Raw genomic sequence first — 18,006 nt, 5'->3', positions numbered from 1 at the left:
TTTTCTGTAAATAGTAAAAAAAAGTTTATAATACCGACAAAAATTGTCAAAGATTCAGGAAGGGAGGGTACATTGGTTTGTTTATTACACTAGTCCTTAAAGTTTCATGATAACGTTTTCTTATTCGTTGGCTAAACGACTTTGGGGACTTCTATTGCATTTTGTTTGGTTGGTTCATAAGTTGAATGTGTAAACGTTTCAAACACTAATTGTAATCTACAGAAGGGGTAGTTTTATGTATCATTGGGGATATATAATTTGTCGGCCATTGTCTTATCCCTTTAGATTCCTGCAAAAATGTGTATTTTTTATTTTTTTTTTAAATTTGTCTGAAATATGTCTGAAATATTAAGGATTTAGGGAAGGGATACTGGACAATAAATTAAAGTTTTCCTCAAAGTCTATAGATTATTAAAAAATTAATATTATTGACAAACCTTAAATAAATTTAGTATGTTGATTTTTTCGTTTTTCATAGCAATTTTACAGCTATAATATTTATGCTTTCATGTCCAACGGAAGTCAAGATTGAATAGGAAAGAAAATTGCACATAATAGTTAAAAATGTCTTTCTTTAAAACACAAGAACTGTTTGATTAACTGTCAATTGTCTTATAAAGCAGGGATATAAAGGGATAAGACACTGGCCGATAAATTAATATATATCCCCAATGAAGATTAACAAAATTGACCCCTCTGTAGATTATAATTAGTGGTTGAAACGATTGGACACTCAACTTAGTGAACAAACCAATTAAAATTCAATAAAAAGTCCCTAAAGTCAGTAAGCCAACGTATAAGAAAACTTTATTATAAAACTTTGGGGACCCGTGTAATAAACAGCGCAATGTCCCCTTCCTTCCTGCTTATAAAGTATGAAAATGGATGAACTCCAATTTAGTTTCCAAAAGTGTACCTAGCGACCGCGTCCTATCTCGAAATTTGCTACTAGCTAAAAAAGCTTCAAACTTAAAAAAAAAATCAAAATTTTAAACATTGAAATTTTGAATATATAATGTATAAATCGCTTTGTTTTCACAAATTTCCGGAGTAGGTGAAAATAGGGTCTGCAATAATTGGGTTATCTGCTGTACACTTTAGGAAACTAGGGCTCGAATAGGAAATCCATTTGGAGCTGATCTGAAAATGTGAACCAAATAAAAAGATATCTTATTATTTTGATAGATGTTGGAAGCTAAAGAGTAGACAATACAGAGGAAGTAAAGATTTTAGACGTTCATTCAATCTTACATAAAAAATAAAAATTAATCAAGAAATAAAGCAAATATAACCGGAGAGATTGGGCTGTTTATTACACTAGTCCCCAAAGTTTTATAATAAAGTTTTCTCATTTGTTATTTTTAACAACTTTGGGGGACTTGAGTAAATTTTGATTGGTTGGTTTATTAAGATGAGTGTTCAAATGTTTCAACCTCTAATTGTAATCTACAGAATAGGTAATTTTGTGTATCATTATTTAGGATGTATATCAATTCATTGGCCATTGTCTTATCCCTTTAGATCTCTAGAAAAAAATAGGTAGAACAAAATAAAATTCGTTGTTTTTGATAAATAACTCCTCTTTTTGTCAAATTGTACCTAGCTTACTATAAAGGTGTTTTTGTGAAATATTTCATTGTTGTTCAAAATTATAAAAAGAAAAGTGAAGTTGTCAAAAATGTAGAGAATACTTTAATAATGGACACTTCAAGAAAATGGACTTTTCTTCAAAGATTTTTATGCATTTTTGTTCATAGATTTTTTTACCTTATTATATATTTCCTTTAATCAGAGAGAGAAGGGACAATGGGCTGTTTATTTCACTAGTTAGTCTTCAAAGTTTTTGAATTTAGTGAATATTGATTGTTGGTTTATTAAGTTTAGTGTTCAAACGATTAGACTATTAATTTTACGCTTCAGAAGGGGTAATTTTGTGTATTATCATTGAGGATGTACAGTAATTTATCGGTCCTTGTTTTATCCCTTTAGATCCCAGCTCAATAATACTAGGGGTTGATAACAACATGTTCTTATTTGGCCCAATTACACCATTCATCAAACTATTGTAGTCAACTAACTCTTTTATTGCAGAACCTTTGTTTGAAAGTCGACCTTATACTTCGACCAAAGATTAAAATTTATGAATATCTATCCCTGTATATGATTAAAGAGTCAAGTAAAGGATTTGTCTTTGTATTTTTACAACAATAAACTATTTTTTTATCAAAAATATAAAATTATCATTTTTGTGTTATTTAAAAAAAATGTTTTATTTTAATGATCAACTTATAAATATAAATGTAAAGAAATAATTATAAAGTAGGAATAAGAATGAAATATTAGTTCTGCCGGATTAGAAATAATTCTGTGAGACACTGAAAAATCATGTATTGTTTAGTATTTAAGATAATTTTCTTTTAATTATAAAATAAAAATCATAGAATTTATAACAGTTTCAATGGGGTTCTCTTTTTGATATCAGCCAAAAGCTGTCTATAATACGATGCGATAAATAGCTATTCTTTTAACGATTACTATTATGTCTATACGATAAATAGATATTGTATTTTTTTCATTTGAAGCAATTTTAGAAGCCGGAAGAACTATTAATGGGTTGCGTAAAGAAGGGTGCCACAAAAATACAATTTTTGAAAGCTAAGATAATCTAGATAATAGATATATTTTTACATGTATGTTGCATCACATTTTCATGTACTCTAATAAAGTAATGCTAAAATAAAGGTACCCCCACATCCAACCCCTTTATCCCAATCCCTTCCCCTCCTAGTGGATAAACGAACTTAACAATAAATGAGGACCCTTGTAGCAACCTAAATTGACAAAAACATTTTCACTCTCAATATATCCACGTATACTATAGCTATTAAAGTGATACCGCACATCAAAACTCTATTAATTTCTCAATAGTTTTGAGTAAATTTTTTTGTTGTTGATATTTTGAGGTACTACCTTTTTAAAGAAAGATGAGTTATTGGTAACCTTTAAACCAAAAATACTTTCTAAGAAGCTAATTGTTCTTTACACTTATCTATCTATCTACTTATTATATACTTGCGAGTAAGCCCCTAGCATCTATGGGCTCTTTATTCTAATGGGCAGAAGGAAAAAGGCATAAAATCATCAAAGGACTTAAATCTAAAAATTAAATAGCCTAAAACCATTACAAGATTTACGTGAAGCTTCCTAAAACAGAGAATCCATCGAGATTGAGATTTTATGATTCAGACATGATTCACTTACTACTTTACATAATAATAGGATAAGTTTTATTTTTTTCTCTTATTTCTTTTTATTTACTTTTATTTCAATAATATCAAATATTAAAAAGCCAAAAAGTAGTAAAACATTTTTCAGAAGATTCTAAATATAAAAAGATGTTTTAAACTAAAACTGTATGTAATATATATTAACTTCAATTTCCGGAAATAAAATTGTCTTGTTCTTTTTTATGCATGTTTACATCCTTGTTTTGTATGTATAATTAATAAAAGTTCAGATATAAAACCTGGAGCATTGTTTTCAAACTCTGCAAATTTCATCATACGGAACTCTGCAGGGAGGGAGGGGATATTGGGCTGTTTATTACACTAGTTCCCTAAGTTTTATAATAACGTTTTCTTATTCAATGGCTTTACAACCTTGGAGACTTTTGTTGAATTTTAATTGGTCGGCTCATTAAGATGAGTGTCCAAAAGGTTCAACCACTTATTTTAATCTACAGAAGTTGTTATCATCATTGGGGATATTAATTAATTTATAGGAAAGTGTCTTATCCCTTTATATCCCTGGGAATTCTGGTATTTTAGATGTTCTTTCATTGCAAAGAATATTTTGGTTTAGGAAAGGTTTCATAATTTCAGAAAAATTTCCCTTTATATTTACTTGATCTAAAATGATTATCCCATTTGGAATAAATTTAAAGGGGTTCAAATTACAATATTCACTAATTGTCAGGGATCTAATTGGATAAGACAATAGTCTATAAATTTATATACTTATACATCTTAAATGATTATACACAAAATCACCCTTTCTGTATTTACATTTAGTGGTTGAAACTAGGAACACTCAACTAAATGAACCAACCAAGCAAAATTCAGTAAAAGTGCCCAAGGTTGTTAATCTAACGAATAAGGAAATGTTATTTTAAAACTATGGGGACTAAATACTTTGTAATAAATGTGCTTAAGATCATTTATTTGCAGTTAAGTCGCCACACTAAGTTATTTTTAGTATAATTTAAAAATTACTGCTGGCTTAATTATATAATTTTTACTCATAAAACTGCCATATGTTCATTAACTAGAGAATTAACAAGCAATTTATAACAGGGCTCGGCAGCTGCTAAAGAACTGCATAATTGGGTATTTTTAAGTATTTAATCATAAAATAGTAACACATTATTGATTTTAGCCCTAGAATTTTTTTTATAGATTTTTATGAGGTAAATAAGCTTATGATTTTATCTTGTTTGAAGGAAAGCATTTGAAAAATATACATTGGTTCTTTGTCTGGGCGTCCATGACGCTGTAGTAAAAAAGTATCTACTAATAAAACTTCTGAAATTTTTCGTCAACATTTCCCTGACAAATAAGCATTCTTCATCTATAACTTATATTGTCATATCTATTACAGACAAATTTCCAACAATATTAAAATAAAAAGCATAAAATTAATAACAGTGTGTTTGCCGAGGCTTTCGGCTTCTCGGGCTAATAAAACTGGTTTTAATCTTCTAATTTCTCATTTTAACATCCGCGTAAAGCTGTCTATAATACGATGCGGAAAAACCTATTCATAAAATATGTATTGTATATCCCAAATTACCAAGACGACATAAGAATGAGTCCATTTGTTTATCAGAGCAGATCTCACAAATATGTCCTTTTTATAAAAAGATGTTATTTTCAAGTTTTGAAAAGGACTATTTAGTTCTATTTAACTTTGAATAGTATTCAAGTCAATTTAACAATTCGGTCAGGGGGAAATGGCCGGATAATTTTATGAAAATAAGTTTGATAAAGTTTCTATAAAATGATCATAACTTTTTATATATATCATTTAGTCTCTAAAATAGTCAACATAAAATACATTTATAAATGAAGATATAAATAGTAATAGATTATTTATAATAGTTTATTTATAATCTTTATTAAAACCTACTACTTTTAAGGAAAAGTACAAAAATTCAATTAAAAACTAAATTATATCCATAAAATAAGGAGGAATAGAAGTGAAAACCTTAAAAATTTCTGGGACATTAGAAGGAATCTTTGCCATGCGCAGTAAAGACAATAATGCTAAAGTACAAATCACAATGACTAGTTGGACAAAATTAGAAAAATTTAATTTGTATCAAAATCTAATATATACTGTTAAAATGTTTTTTAATCTTCATGATTTAATATCAATTGTAGTGTAACACGCTTAACTTTGGTTTTATTTTCATAATTCTCAGTAATCAGAAGGTAATTATTTACCCATAAACATAAGTATCTAATAGAGACCAACTTCTAAGATACACACCTCTTATAGAAGTGAAGACAGCAAGTGCTGCTTGGTCGGTTTAGACAAAGATGAAAAATCCCTTAAAAAATGTTGTTTTAATTTTGGTAAGTATGATTGACCACATTTGTAATTTTCAAGGGTCAGTTAAATGGGTACAGCCCCTTCCTCCCCCCTCCCCCCCCTACCACAAGTTAATGTATGGATGTAGTTGCTATCATGTATAAATCGGCTGTTTAAAAACATACATAAGAGCGCAACCTAGTTTTATAATATAAATACTGAGACCAATATTTTTTGTAAATTTTCTTACATAATTAAATTTTTTAAGGCTTAAAATGCACATCAAATTCATTTTTAATCCATAGTGAATAGGGAAGAGAAAGGTGAAAGCTTGGCTACAAGGCTTTTAGTAAACTATTGCAAAAGGAATTTATTTTGAATATTTTTTCTGAATAATTACTGAAATTCCAATTTTACTTCAGGCTAGCCAGGCAGAATCTTCTACCTGGATTCTATTTTATACTTTATCTTCTTTGATTATATCCTATTATATAAAGGAGTAAGGTGTTTTCTTTCTGAAGCTAACGAATTTTATTAAATTCTGACCCGATTGGGGATGGTTTTAGGCTATTTTACTTTTGTATTTTAGCATTAGCGTGGTTTTAGAGCCCTAACCCCTTGAATGCTTAGGGCGATGTCCCTAGTGACATTACAAAGTGTTTGATAAACACTAATGAAAAAATGCCTTTATAATTTAACTATTAAAATTGCTGGTATAATAATTGAACACATAGAATTAGATGGGAAAAATTCTCATGTTTATATGTAAATAAAAAGGACATTTTTTCACAAAGTTTTTTAGGCCTAGGACAAACGCAGAAGTGACAAACGTCGGAGTGGACACTTAACCTAATCCAACCTATTTTTAACCATCTTATAGGTTTTCTAAATGCCTAACCCTTGCGGGGTGCTAATTTGTAAAAGCATATCTTAACCTAACATAACCTGTATAGAATTACTTAATAACTTAATATTCTAGACACTCTTGCGTTTGTCCACTCTGACGTTTGTCACTCCTGCGTTTGTATTCAATCATAAAAATTGACCTTCACTCAGAGACATAGGAATATGTTTAAGTACATACATAGATAAAGTGGAAAATTTAAATGCTGTTTTTAAACAATTCATTTGTGAGTTATGTTTTATATTACCAAGGGAGGGAGGAGACATTGGACTGTATATAACACTATTCCTCAAAGTTTTATAATAACTTTTTCTTATTTGATGGACTAACAACTTTGGGGACTTTTATTGAATTTTAATTGGATGGTTTATTAAGTTAAGTGTACAGAAGGGGTAATTTTGTGTATTATCATCAGGAATGTATATTAATTTATCGACATTAACTCTTTAGATCCCTAGTTTGTTACAGTAAACTGCTCTGCATACCCTTAAATTATTATAAGAAAAGGTGATTTCTAAGAACGATACTGCATAGTACTATTACTTAATAAAATATAAGAATGATATAAATTAGAATTCTATTGGGATGCTAAAGAAGAAATTAGTTGTTAGAACTAGCTAAAGACAACAAGAAAATGCTGGGATATGGGACAATAAACGACACATAGATCTTTCTTTCTAATTCATATGCGTGAAAATCTGCCCTTCTTTGCTGGTAATATTGAAAAGTAAATGAGTTATAGATTATGATAACGTTTCTTTTAAGTTGGCATAACCATTCGTTGGTTTAATAAATTTGGGGACTTTTATTGAATTTTAATTAGTTGTTTCATTTAGTTAAGTGTCCAAACGTTTTAACCATTGTAATCTACACAAAAAGTAATTTTGTATATCATCATTGAGGATGTACACTAATTTAACTGCCATTGTCTTATCCCTTTAGATCCTTGTGAGAAAGGCCATAAAGTATTATTGTAGCAAGTGCCAAGTAGATATGTAAATTCAAGCTAAATGGTTTAGGCTTAAAACTAAAGTGTTTTTACATTACAGCATCTAATTTAACATTTGCAAATTTTCATTATTTTGTAGGTGGATTTCTTTATTATGTCTTCCAGTATGGCTTCGAAACCGACCAATATAAGCTGGTTTAGAACAGGTTTTCAGCCATACTGAAAAAGCATGTATAGCATCGTAACGCAGATGGTTTTATGTTATTTCATTCTTTTAATCAAGTCTTGGGATGGTTTTTAATTTTTTCTCTAGCTTCTTTCTGCCCCTTTGAAAACAGAGCTCCTGAGATGAAAACAGAGCTCCTGAGAACTAGGGGCACAGTCGTTATACTATTATATAATATAATAAGGTTTTTTATCTGTAGCTTAAGATTTCAATAACTCCTTAACATTTTTTAAAGAAAGCTTCTTGTAGGTTTCTGGATTGTTTTAGGCTATTTAATTTCATATCTGATTTTGTATTTATGTTATTTTCCTATTTTCGAATACAGAGCTTCTAGATGCAATAAACAGTGCAAAACTTTTTAAACAAAAAGGCAATTTTGGCTATTTCAATTTTCCTGTCTTATTGCAATAAATATTTAAGTAGATGATTGTATGTATAAGTTCTCAGGGAGGGGGGGGGGTCAATGGGCTGTTTATTACACTAGTCCCCGATGTTTTATAATGACGTTTTTTAAATTCGTTTGTTCAACAACTTTGGTGGCTTTAATTGAATTTTGATTTGTAGGTTTATTAAGTTGAGTGTTCTAACAACTAATTGCAATCTGCAATAGTAGTAATTTTGTGTATCATCATTTGGGATGTACATTAATTCATCGGCCATTGTCTTATCCCTTTAGATCCCTGGTATGTACTATTAAGATATTTATAGTCTAAATCTGTATTGGAATTTTTATTGACGTTAAGATATATTGGAAGATTATTGTATAAGTAATAAGTAATAACATTATTATTACTATTGTTAAATTGTAACCTAAAGTTAACAAGTTAAAAGACAGAAGAAGCCATATTCCTTAACCTAACAAAAAATTTAATAGTTAAGCTGCTTTAAAAATATTAGTTTGTATTAATTAAATTTTTATAATAATTTTCTCAATCTCACCTCTATTTAAATGATTTGTTTTTTATCAAAATGATACAAAAAAAGAATTTGAAGAAGAAAAAACAAAGAACATCAAAAGAAACGTATCATGAATTTCCGTTATTTACTTTTAAAACCTTTTGATTTTATATTTTATAGTGTAACTTTTCTAAAAGCGTTTGAACTAAATATTAAATACGTCCTTGTTTTTAAGGCGTATCTTGTTTATTTTAATAATGTCAAAAATGCGCGTTGCCCTCTTTTTGACACCAATAGCTTAAAATAAACTTCCCGTATTTTTTACAGAAAGGATATATTTGTTTATTTAGAGACTTTAACTAAATAAAGAAAGCTATCGTATTTTTATCATTTTTCTGTATATTAAACGAGTGGCTTTCTTAGCATCTAGGGGTGGGGGGCATAGTAGCTTAAAACCATCCAAAGACTTTAACATAAAATTGTACTTAATTACGTAAGGCCATAATTTACTTTTTATGATTTAATTATAAAGATGCATCGCTATTTTGTACCTCGTTGTTCTCATCATCATTACAAAAATAAGATAAATAGGTTAATATATCATACAACATTTTGTTGTCAAAAAGTTTTAAATAAATGTGCGGATTTTCTGGTAAATAGTTTCTAAGCTTCCTAAATCACATCCAATTGTTATAGGAATCATCATGCAAAGTTTGAAATATATATGACAATTCTAGCAATTGTATAAATTAAGTAATCAGTTACGGTTGGACAGACGGACATTTTAAATTATAGAGTAGCTTCGCTACTAAAAAGGATATGTAGATTGTTGGTTACTAGTTTTCAAGTATATAATGAATTGTTAGTTTAAACTGCCTTGAAAACTATGTCTCCAGGCTACAGCTACCATGGATCAAAAGGGATAAGACAATGGCAGTTAAATTGATGTACATAACGAATGATTATACACAAAATTATTCCTTCCATATATTACAATTAGTGTTTTAAGCGTTTGAACACTCAACTCAATGAACCAACCAATCAAAATTCAATAAATGACCCCAAAGTTGTTAAACCAACGGTAAGAAAACAAACCTCCCTGGCTACAATGTACTATATTATTTATCAAAGTTAATATGCAAGTTTCTTGTTTGTTTTTAGTAGCAAAGCTTCTCTACATGGTTTTATTTTTATTGCAAATGAACTTTTTAAACTTTTATTACAGAAAGAAAATTGAAGAAAGTGCCTCTTATATACAAGGATTAAGTGCGTAACGTCTCTTTAACTGTAAGACAAAATGTAAAGAATTATCCTTCAATAATGTAATGTAAGATCTTTTAAAAGCAACTATTGGGTTCATTATCTGGCAAAAGAAACTGCTTACCTGCTTGTTTAATGATGAACTTTGGCCTGGATTGTACTTTGTAATCCCTGACCTCAACCTGGGGGGCTGCTGCTACGGGTTTAGGCTGCTCCTGTGGGGCCACAAAGTGGGGGGCCTCCTTCTTTACAACCTTCTTGGGCGGTGGAGAGGGGATTTCTTTTTTGAACACTGGCCTTTTCAATGCTTCTTTGGGGTGAGGGGGTGGGACAATGTTTTTCTTGTGAAGGGGCTTGTGAAGAGGTTTTTTGTGGTGGGGGGGAGAGTTCTTTTTAGGAACTGAGGAGGTGAATGTGTTTTCGGGCTTCACTTTCTGCACCTGAACGCTTGACTCTTGTTTGGTGTTATCCTTTTCTTCAACAACAAAGTCATTCTTTAATTTTTGCTCTTCTCCAGTGGCCGTCTGCTTGGTTTTGTCATCCTGTGCAAATGCCGCGTTTTTGTTTTTGTGTGCAGAATGCGCAATTTTGCGAGGACGCTTGTTGTTGCTGTTAGCATTGGCGGAAATTTTTTGATGGTGGACTATTCTCCCGGCAGGTTGGGGCCCGCCAAATTGACGTTGGGCGTGCGGGCGCAGCCGGTTTTGCGCAAATGCCGCATTCTGGTTGATGATGTTCTTGGCAGCGCGGGGAGGCTGTAGGTTGGGGTGAAGTCCCTGGGGCAGGGGGAGGTTGCGAGGCTGTTGGGGCAATGCATGGGTTGGAGGGTGGGCTGGGCGTCTGGGGTGATGATGAACAGCTTGTTGTGGTGCGTTGTTGCCCTAAAAAGACAATGAAAATAATCTAAGATGTTTTTGTCTGAAGCATAAGATTATAATGACTACAGAACTGAGTTTTCCTTTTAAGGAAAGCTTCATATAATTATCGGGCTAGTTTAAGGCTATTTTGTTTTTACCCTGGAAATGGTTTTAGGCTATTTTAATATTTATTTCTTACCTTTAAATGCATAGCCCCTAGATGCTATGTACGAAGCTTTAGGTTTTACCACTATAAAGTAGTAAAGATTTTTTTGTCTGTAGCTAAAGATCTCGGAAATTGCTGGACCGAATGAGTTGTATAAATATCTTGGTATGGTTTTAGGATATTTTCCTAACTTTTTATTTTCCTATAGGCTAGAGGCAAGGCACCTTGTTCTTATTTGAATCAATTCTTCACATAGGATTTGTTAATGTTTTTTTATGGGTAATTTTTACTAATAATTAATGGGCAAAGATTATCATAATTTTAAAAAATTTAAAAATGATTTTGCACCTGTAAATGCTTTTCTTGTCTTGGATGATGATGTTCTTGTCCAGCTTGGTGTTGATTATGTTGTCCATGATTTACTTCATGATGTCCTTAATAGTAAAGATCTCAGTTAAACTCTGCTAGAAGGTTGTCATCCCTTAAAACTATTGTATTTCCCCAATGGTGATACACAATATTACCCCTTGTGTAGATAAAATTATTGGTTAAAACGTTTAGCCATCGAATAAGACAAAGTTATTATAAAACATTGGGGACTAGTGTAATAAACAGCTCTGTGTACATGTACCTCACTATGATGACCAATACTAAGATATTACCTTGTCCATGTTGTTCATGATGTACATGTACCTCACTATGATGACCAATACTAAGATATTACCATGTCAATATTGTTCATGATGAACATGTACCTCACTATGATGACCAATACTAAGATATTACCTTGTCCATATTGTTCATGATGTTCATGTACCTCACTATAATGACCAATACTAAGATATTACCTTGTCCATATTGTTCATGATGTACATGTACTTTACTATGATTACCAATACTAAGATATTACCTTGTCCATATTGTTCATGATGAACATGTACCTCACTATGATGACCAATACTAAGATATTACCTTGTCCATATTGTTCATGATGTACATGTACCTCACTATGATGACCAATACTAAGATATTACCTTGTACATATTGTTCATGATGTACATGTACCTCACTATGATGACCAATACTAAGATATTACCTTGTCCATATTGTTCATGATGTACATGTACCTCACTATGATGACCAATACTAAGATATTACCTTGTCCATGTTGTCCATGATGTCCTTCGCCGTGATGACCAACACTTAAATCTCTTGCATTGGCAGCCTGTATATTTAAATTTGTTTTAATATAAAGTTGGTTCACAGCTTAAATTAAAAAGTTATCCAAGATCAGTAAGTTCTCAAAACCTTTTCTCCATCCGATGCCTGCAGGGCAGGGATGGAGGGTCAGACCCCATATACTGCTACTTTCCTGTATATTATTATTTTATGTTGTACTAGCGGCTTCGCCCCTAGCCTCTAGGGGCTTTGCCCCAAGAGGTTTGATCAAACCAATTTTTCGTATTTTAGATTTAAAATAAAAAAGAAAAAAAAAATTTTTGGGGGGGGGGGGTAGTCGACCCCACTATTTTAATTTTAGTTTTAAAAAAAAAAACTTTTTTTTGGGGGGGGGGTATTTTTCATTTTTGGGGGGGTTAGGTGTGTCCCACCCCCCCCCCCCCCCCAAGAAAATAGTTAAAAACCTTCCCGGGAACTATGAGAAGCTACCCTGTAAAGGAGAACCCGATCGGTTCAGCGGTTAGCGAGATCCTTCGCTACAAACAGACAAATACACAAACAGACAGACATCGTTCTACTTTGTATTATAGATATCTACCTATATCTACTGCATAGGATGCCATTATGTTGTTTATGTTAGTATACTTATAACCGCTGGCAAATACACCTTTTGTACATATTCAATCAAAGTGTTTTGATGGTGGGAGCGAACGTCCACCGTCTCTACTGGAAGCGTTGTCGCACTGTATCCCCCGCCAAACGTCTGTTATCCCTTGCGGATTACCACAATATAAATATACAAAATTTTTGCTAGACCAACTTCATATTAAGATTAATTTGCCTGAGCACGCTGATGTTGTTGTTGAGCAAAGTGGGCTTGTTGTTGCTGTTGCAGTTGTTGAGGGTGGGGGTGGGGCAGTGAGCGTGGGGCTGCGGCTTGTGATCTAGACATTCAAAACAAGATTAGTTTTAATAAAATCTTACGCATTTGTATTCTAACAAAAGTCCCCTTTTCAAAATTATAAACATACAAAACATAAACAACTGGAATCATATTCTTCTATAGTTTGAAAATAATGTAAATTACAGAATTCCAAAAAAATATGAACAGAAACACAGACAGACAGAATAACACAAAAACAAACTTTTTGGAGATTTAACAAGTCCTTGGGGCCATATCGGTTCATCGGTTAGAAAGATCCTAAGGTACACACAGACAGACATCCTTTTACTTTTATGAAATGATAATCATACCTAGGATGATGTTGGGCAGCAGCGTGGTTCGGATAATGGCGGTGAACTGGGCGGTGAAATCTAAACAAAAAGTTGAGGTGAGAGTGGGGGATAATAAGATATGTAGAAAATATATTGGGTATCAGAAAGAGGGGACAATATGATATTTAATAACGTTTTCTTATCTGTTGCTTTACAACTTTGCGGATTATTATTGAATTTTGATTTGTTGGTTCATTAAGTTGAGTGTCCAAACGTTTTAACCACCAATTGTAATCTACAGAAAGGGTATTATCATCATTGGGTATGTACATCAATTTATAGGTCATTGTCTTATCCCTTTAGATTCCTGCTATATGTCTATCCACTCACTGATTTAATCGGCTTTCAGTTGTTAACCATTTTTGGGGGGAGTGAAAGGTCAATCTTCAATAGATTCCTTAATATTTATACTTTTACTTCAATAATTAAACTGAATCTTTTTATAGTGGCATTGGTCAATTAAAATGTATACTGGTGCCATTGGTAATTAAGTCAGTGTATTGGCCTATCATTGGTCATTTGAAATGTGTAAAGTAATTTTTTATAGGCACTATAAAGAGCTTCAATTAAACTTATTCATTTCCCAATTTAGGGGTGCAGCCGCTAGTAGTCAACATATATGATATGTTTAAGATCTAAATTTTATGCTTAAAAATTCTTTTATAGATAATTGTATCCTTAACTTAAATCTTTTTTATACGAAAAAAAATTCGAGGAAAAGAAATACTTTAAGAGGTCTAAAAAAGGGGACATTCATCTGTAAATTAAATAGGATATAATAAATTTACTAAATTTGATTAAACTTTGAATCTAGATTGGATTGTACAAAGTAAAAATGTTCAATGTTTTCCAGTCTACACATGAAATATTTTGTTTAAAAAAATTGCTGGGAGTAAATTAATTTATCACCCATTGTCCCATCCTACAAAATTCCTGTTGATCATAAACATTTCAAAAGTACGGCAATTTTTCTAATTAAATGAATGGTTGAAAAGTGCAAATTTGTAACCCGTGGCAAAATTATATTCCCAGAGGCGTTAAAAATCAATAATATGGATTAGAGGATTAAGTAAAAAATACGATGGAAGGTCTTTTTTTAGTTAAGAAAAAATAAGTAGCGAAGCACAAAAAACCACAGTCTCTTTACACGCTTTTATATCCCAAGGATCTAAAGGGATAAGACAATGGCCAATAATTGATGTGCATCTCCAATGATGATACACAAAATTACCCCCTCTGTAGATTACAATTAGTTGTAACTTTTGTACACTCAACTTTATCAACCATCCCATGAAAATTCAATAAAAATACCCAAGGTAATTCAGCCAACAAATAAGAAAACGTTATTATAAAATTTTGGGGACTAATGTAATAAACAGCTCTTTGTCCCTTTCCTTCCTGAGTAAAAAAAAGCCTTCCACCATATTCATAGACGTCCAAGGGGGGGGGGGGGGGGTAAAGGGGTGATTACCCCCCCCCCCCCAAATGAATTTTCAATTTTCAATTTTTACCCCCCCCCAAATAAAAAAAATGCCTCTATAAAATAAAGATTCCCCCCCCCAAAAATTTTTATTTTCAAAATTTTACCCCCCCCCCAAATAAAAAAGCTTGGACGCCCCTGCCCATATTCCCTACTTGATCCCAAAGTAGATGCACAACTAGTCCATTATTGTATATTTTTATGCTTTTTGCACCTTATTTCATTTGCTTTAAATTGGTCAAAAATTAGCTCCTTGTATTTTCATACATTTTAAATTTTTCTTTTAGAATTTTATTTTATTTCTCTTTTCTTTTTTTTCTACATTTTTGTCTTAGTATCAATCTATCTATATATCTTTTTTCTCTAAATACCATTCTATATACCTAACTATCTATCTTTTTCTCTTCTATCTATTTATCTTTTTTCTTCTTTTTTCAATCTTTTTCTCTTTGAATTTAAAACAAAGTCAGTATTCTATTTTCTTACACTATTCCTTTTCTTCTTAAATTTCACAGGAAGCTCTTTATAGTGCCTATAAAAATAACGTCATACTTTACAAACTACCAATAGAAGGCCAATATACATTTTAATTGACTAATTGCAGGCCAGTATGACGTTATTTTTCAAAGCCACTGTAGAAAGCTTCATTTCACAGCCGATTAACAAACAGAGAGAAATTTAGAATTGCTTTGCTGCAAAGATAAAATGATTTACCTAATATCATTAGCATTTCTAAAGTGGAGGTATTCAGTATTAGCATTGTGGGCTGCTTCATTACCATGACCAGATTTATCAGCTAAGGAGGAGCTACAACCCAGCAGAACAAGGACAACACAAAGGTTGGGGCGCAGCCACATCTGAAAAAAAAATTAATATGTTAATCAACTTTTTTTTGTAGGTTTAAATCAACTAATCATAATTTTTTATTTAAATAGTAATAGCAATATGAAACAAAACAGCTCATTTAGGCCAGGGATCTAAAGCGATAAGACAATGATGATTAAAAAAATTACTGTAGATTACAATTAGTGGTTGAAACGTATAGATATTCAACTTAATGAACTAAACAATATAAGACCCTGAATGTTAAGCCAAAGAATAAGAAAACGTTATTGTGAACTAGTTGGGGACTAGTGTAATAAACAGCTAAATGTCCCCTTCCTCCCTGCATATATGACTAACTATAATTTTAAAAATTTAAATCCTTCAAGAAACAAGGAAGTTATGCTCACTAAAGAATCGGAAGTAGTAATAGACAGACATATAGATATACGGACAGGTCTTAGTTATAAAGTAGCTTTGCAACTAATAAAAAGCAGGAAGGAAGGGGACATTGGGCTTTTTATTACACTAGTCCCCAAAGTTTAATAATAACATTTTCTTATTCCTTGCCTTAACAACCTTTGGAATTTTATTGAATTTTGATTAGATGGTTCATTAGATGGTTGATTGTCCATACGTTTCAATAACTGATTAAAATCTACTGAAAGGGTAATTTTGTGTATCATATTTGGGGATATACAATAATTCATCTGCCATTGTTTTATCTGGATGAAGATAGCCTGAAGCTTATCTAAACTCAAATATATAGGCTGCAAAACTATAATGTTAATTTGACGGAGTTTTTTAGGCCAGATATTTTTTTAGGTCCTTCAAGTTTTGAAAAGTTAAACTATTGAAATAAATATGCTTTTTTGTTTTAATTATACAAGGTTATTTTTTATTTAACAGTATTAAACTTCTGAAATATGTAAAATCAAAACATAACACATGAATTTTTTTCTGTCGCTTATTAAACTTGTTTTTTTTACAGTTGAAAGGCAATGGTTGTTAAATGAGAAAAAAAATTTATTTTGTTCAATTATTTACTGATTTATTTATAACAAGCGGCTTTGCCCTTAAAATGTCTCTAGGGGATATCCGTTTGCTTATAAACTTTGGGGACTTTAATGAATTTTATTTGTTGGTTTAGTAAGTTGAGTGTCCGAACGTTTCAACCACTAATTAAAATCTACAAAAGGGATAATTTGGTATTTTATTATGGGGATGTACATCAATTTATCGGCCATTGTCTTATCCCTTTAGATCCCTGGGTATATTTCCTCTTTCATCCTAAATTAGTTTTGGCCATTGAAATTATGCGCTGCATAGCTGACGATCAAGTTGAATATCCAAACGTTTCAACCACTAATTGTAATCTACACAAGGGTTAATTTGGTGTCTTATCATCCAGGATGTATATTGTATATCAATTTATCAGCCATTGTCTTATCCCTTTAGATCCCTAGGCATTTCCTCTTTCATCCCAAATTAGTTTTGGCCATTGAAATTATGCTCTGCATAGCTGAGAATCAAGTTGAATGTCCAAACGTTTCAACCACTAATTGTAATCTACATAAGGGGTACTTTGGTGTCTTATCATCCAGGATGTACATCAATGTATTAGCCATTGTCTTATCCCTTTAGATCTCTGGTATTTCCTCTTTCAACCCAAATTAGTTTTGGCCATTGAAATTATGCTCTGCATAGCTGAGAATCAAGTAAACGCCTCCACACTTAAATAACTCGAATGTTTTGGGTATTGCAGATTTTTAAACCATGGATACAATGTTTTTGTATTTATCTTCAAAAAGCTTAAGGTAAAGCCTATTTTTTCTTTTTATTCGAGAATAAGCAAGGTTTGACAATTACTCTTCCAAAGAACGAAATACCAAGTGTCTCTATGTATCACCGCTAAAATCTCGAAATTAATTTATAAAACATAGTCATATAGGGGCCTAAAATATATGTTTACGTTATGTATGACAACTTTTTAAATGCTACATAGCTGACATAAAACATCAAATGGTTCCATATTAGACAAAACATTGTTGATGTTTTATCCATAATTTTTATATTTTTGTTAACAAAATCAGATTTGAGGAGCGTGTAAAAAATTAGTAAATGAGCAATATTTTGAACCAGCAATATTTTGAACCATGTCATAATTGTTGGCCGAGTTTTTTTTAACAAAAACGCCCACTAGATTGTTACAGGGATCTAAAGGGATAAGACAATGCCCGATAAATTGAGATACATCCCCAGTGATCTTAATCATAATAAAAATTACCTCTTCTGTAGATTTTAATCCAACAAATAGAAATTCAATAAAAGTCCCAAGAGATGTTCAGAGAACGAATAAGAAAACGTTATTACTAATCTTTGGGTAGTAGTGTAATAAACAA

General features: G+C 31.5%; 1 protein-coding gene across 1 annotated transcript in view; it reads right to left on the bottom strand.

The window, feature by feature from the left end:
* The window catches only part of LOC145324615 (uncharacterized), a 78,501-nt gene that overhangs the window by 33,461 nt on the left and 27,034 nt on the right, over nt 1-18,006 (bottom strand). The window contains exons 2-7 of the mRNA XM_080167197.1: nt 15,497-15,639; nt 13,282-13,341; nt 12,869-12,971; nt 12,007-12,073; nt 11,197-11,282; nt 9,950-10,706 (exon numbers count right to left, since the gene is read on the bottom strand). Of these exons, the coding sequence (XP_080023323.1) occupies nt 9,950-10,706; nt 11,197-11,282; nt 12,007-12,073; nt 12,869-12,971; nt 13,282-13,341; nt 15,497-15,639 (1,216 nt within the window). The remainder of the gene's footprint in view (nt 1-9,949; nt 10,707-11,196; nt 11,283-12,006; nt 12,074-12,868; nt 12,972-13,281; nt 13,342-15,496; nt 15,640-18,006) is intronic.

The sequence above is a fragment of the Acartia tonsa genome, chromosome 7 (assembly GCF_053477335.1).
Source record: "Acartia tonsa isolate MP-2025a chromosome 7, ASM5347733v1, whole genome shotgun sequence".
NCBI lineage: Eukaryota > Metazoa > Arthropoda > Copepoda > Calanoida > Acartiidae > Acartia > Acartia tonsa.
This window is presented reverse-complemented; position numbering and strand designations above follow the sequence as displayed.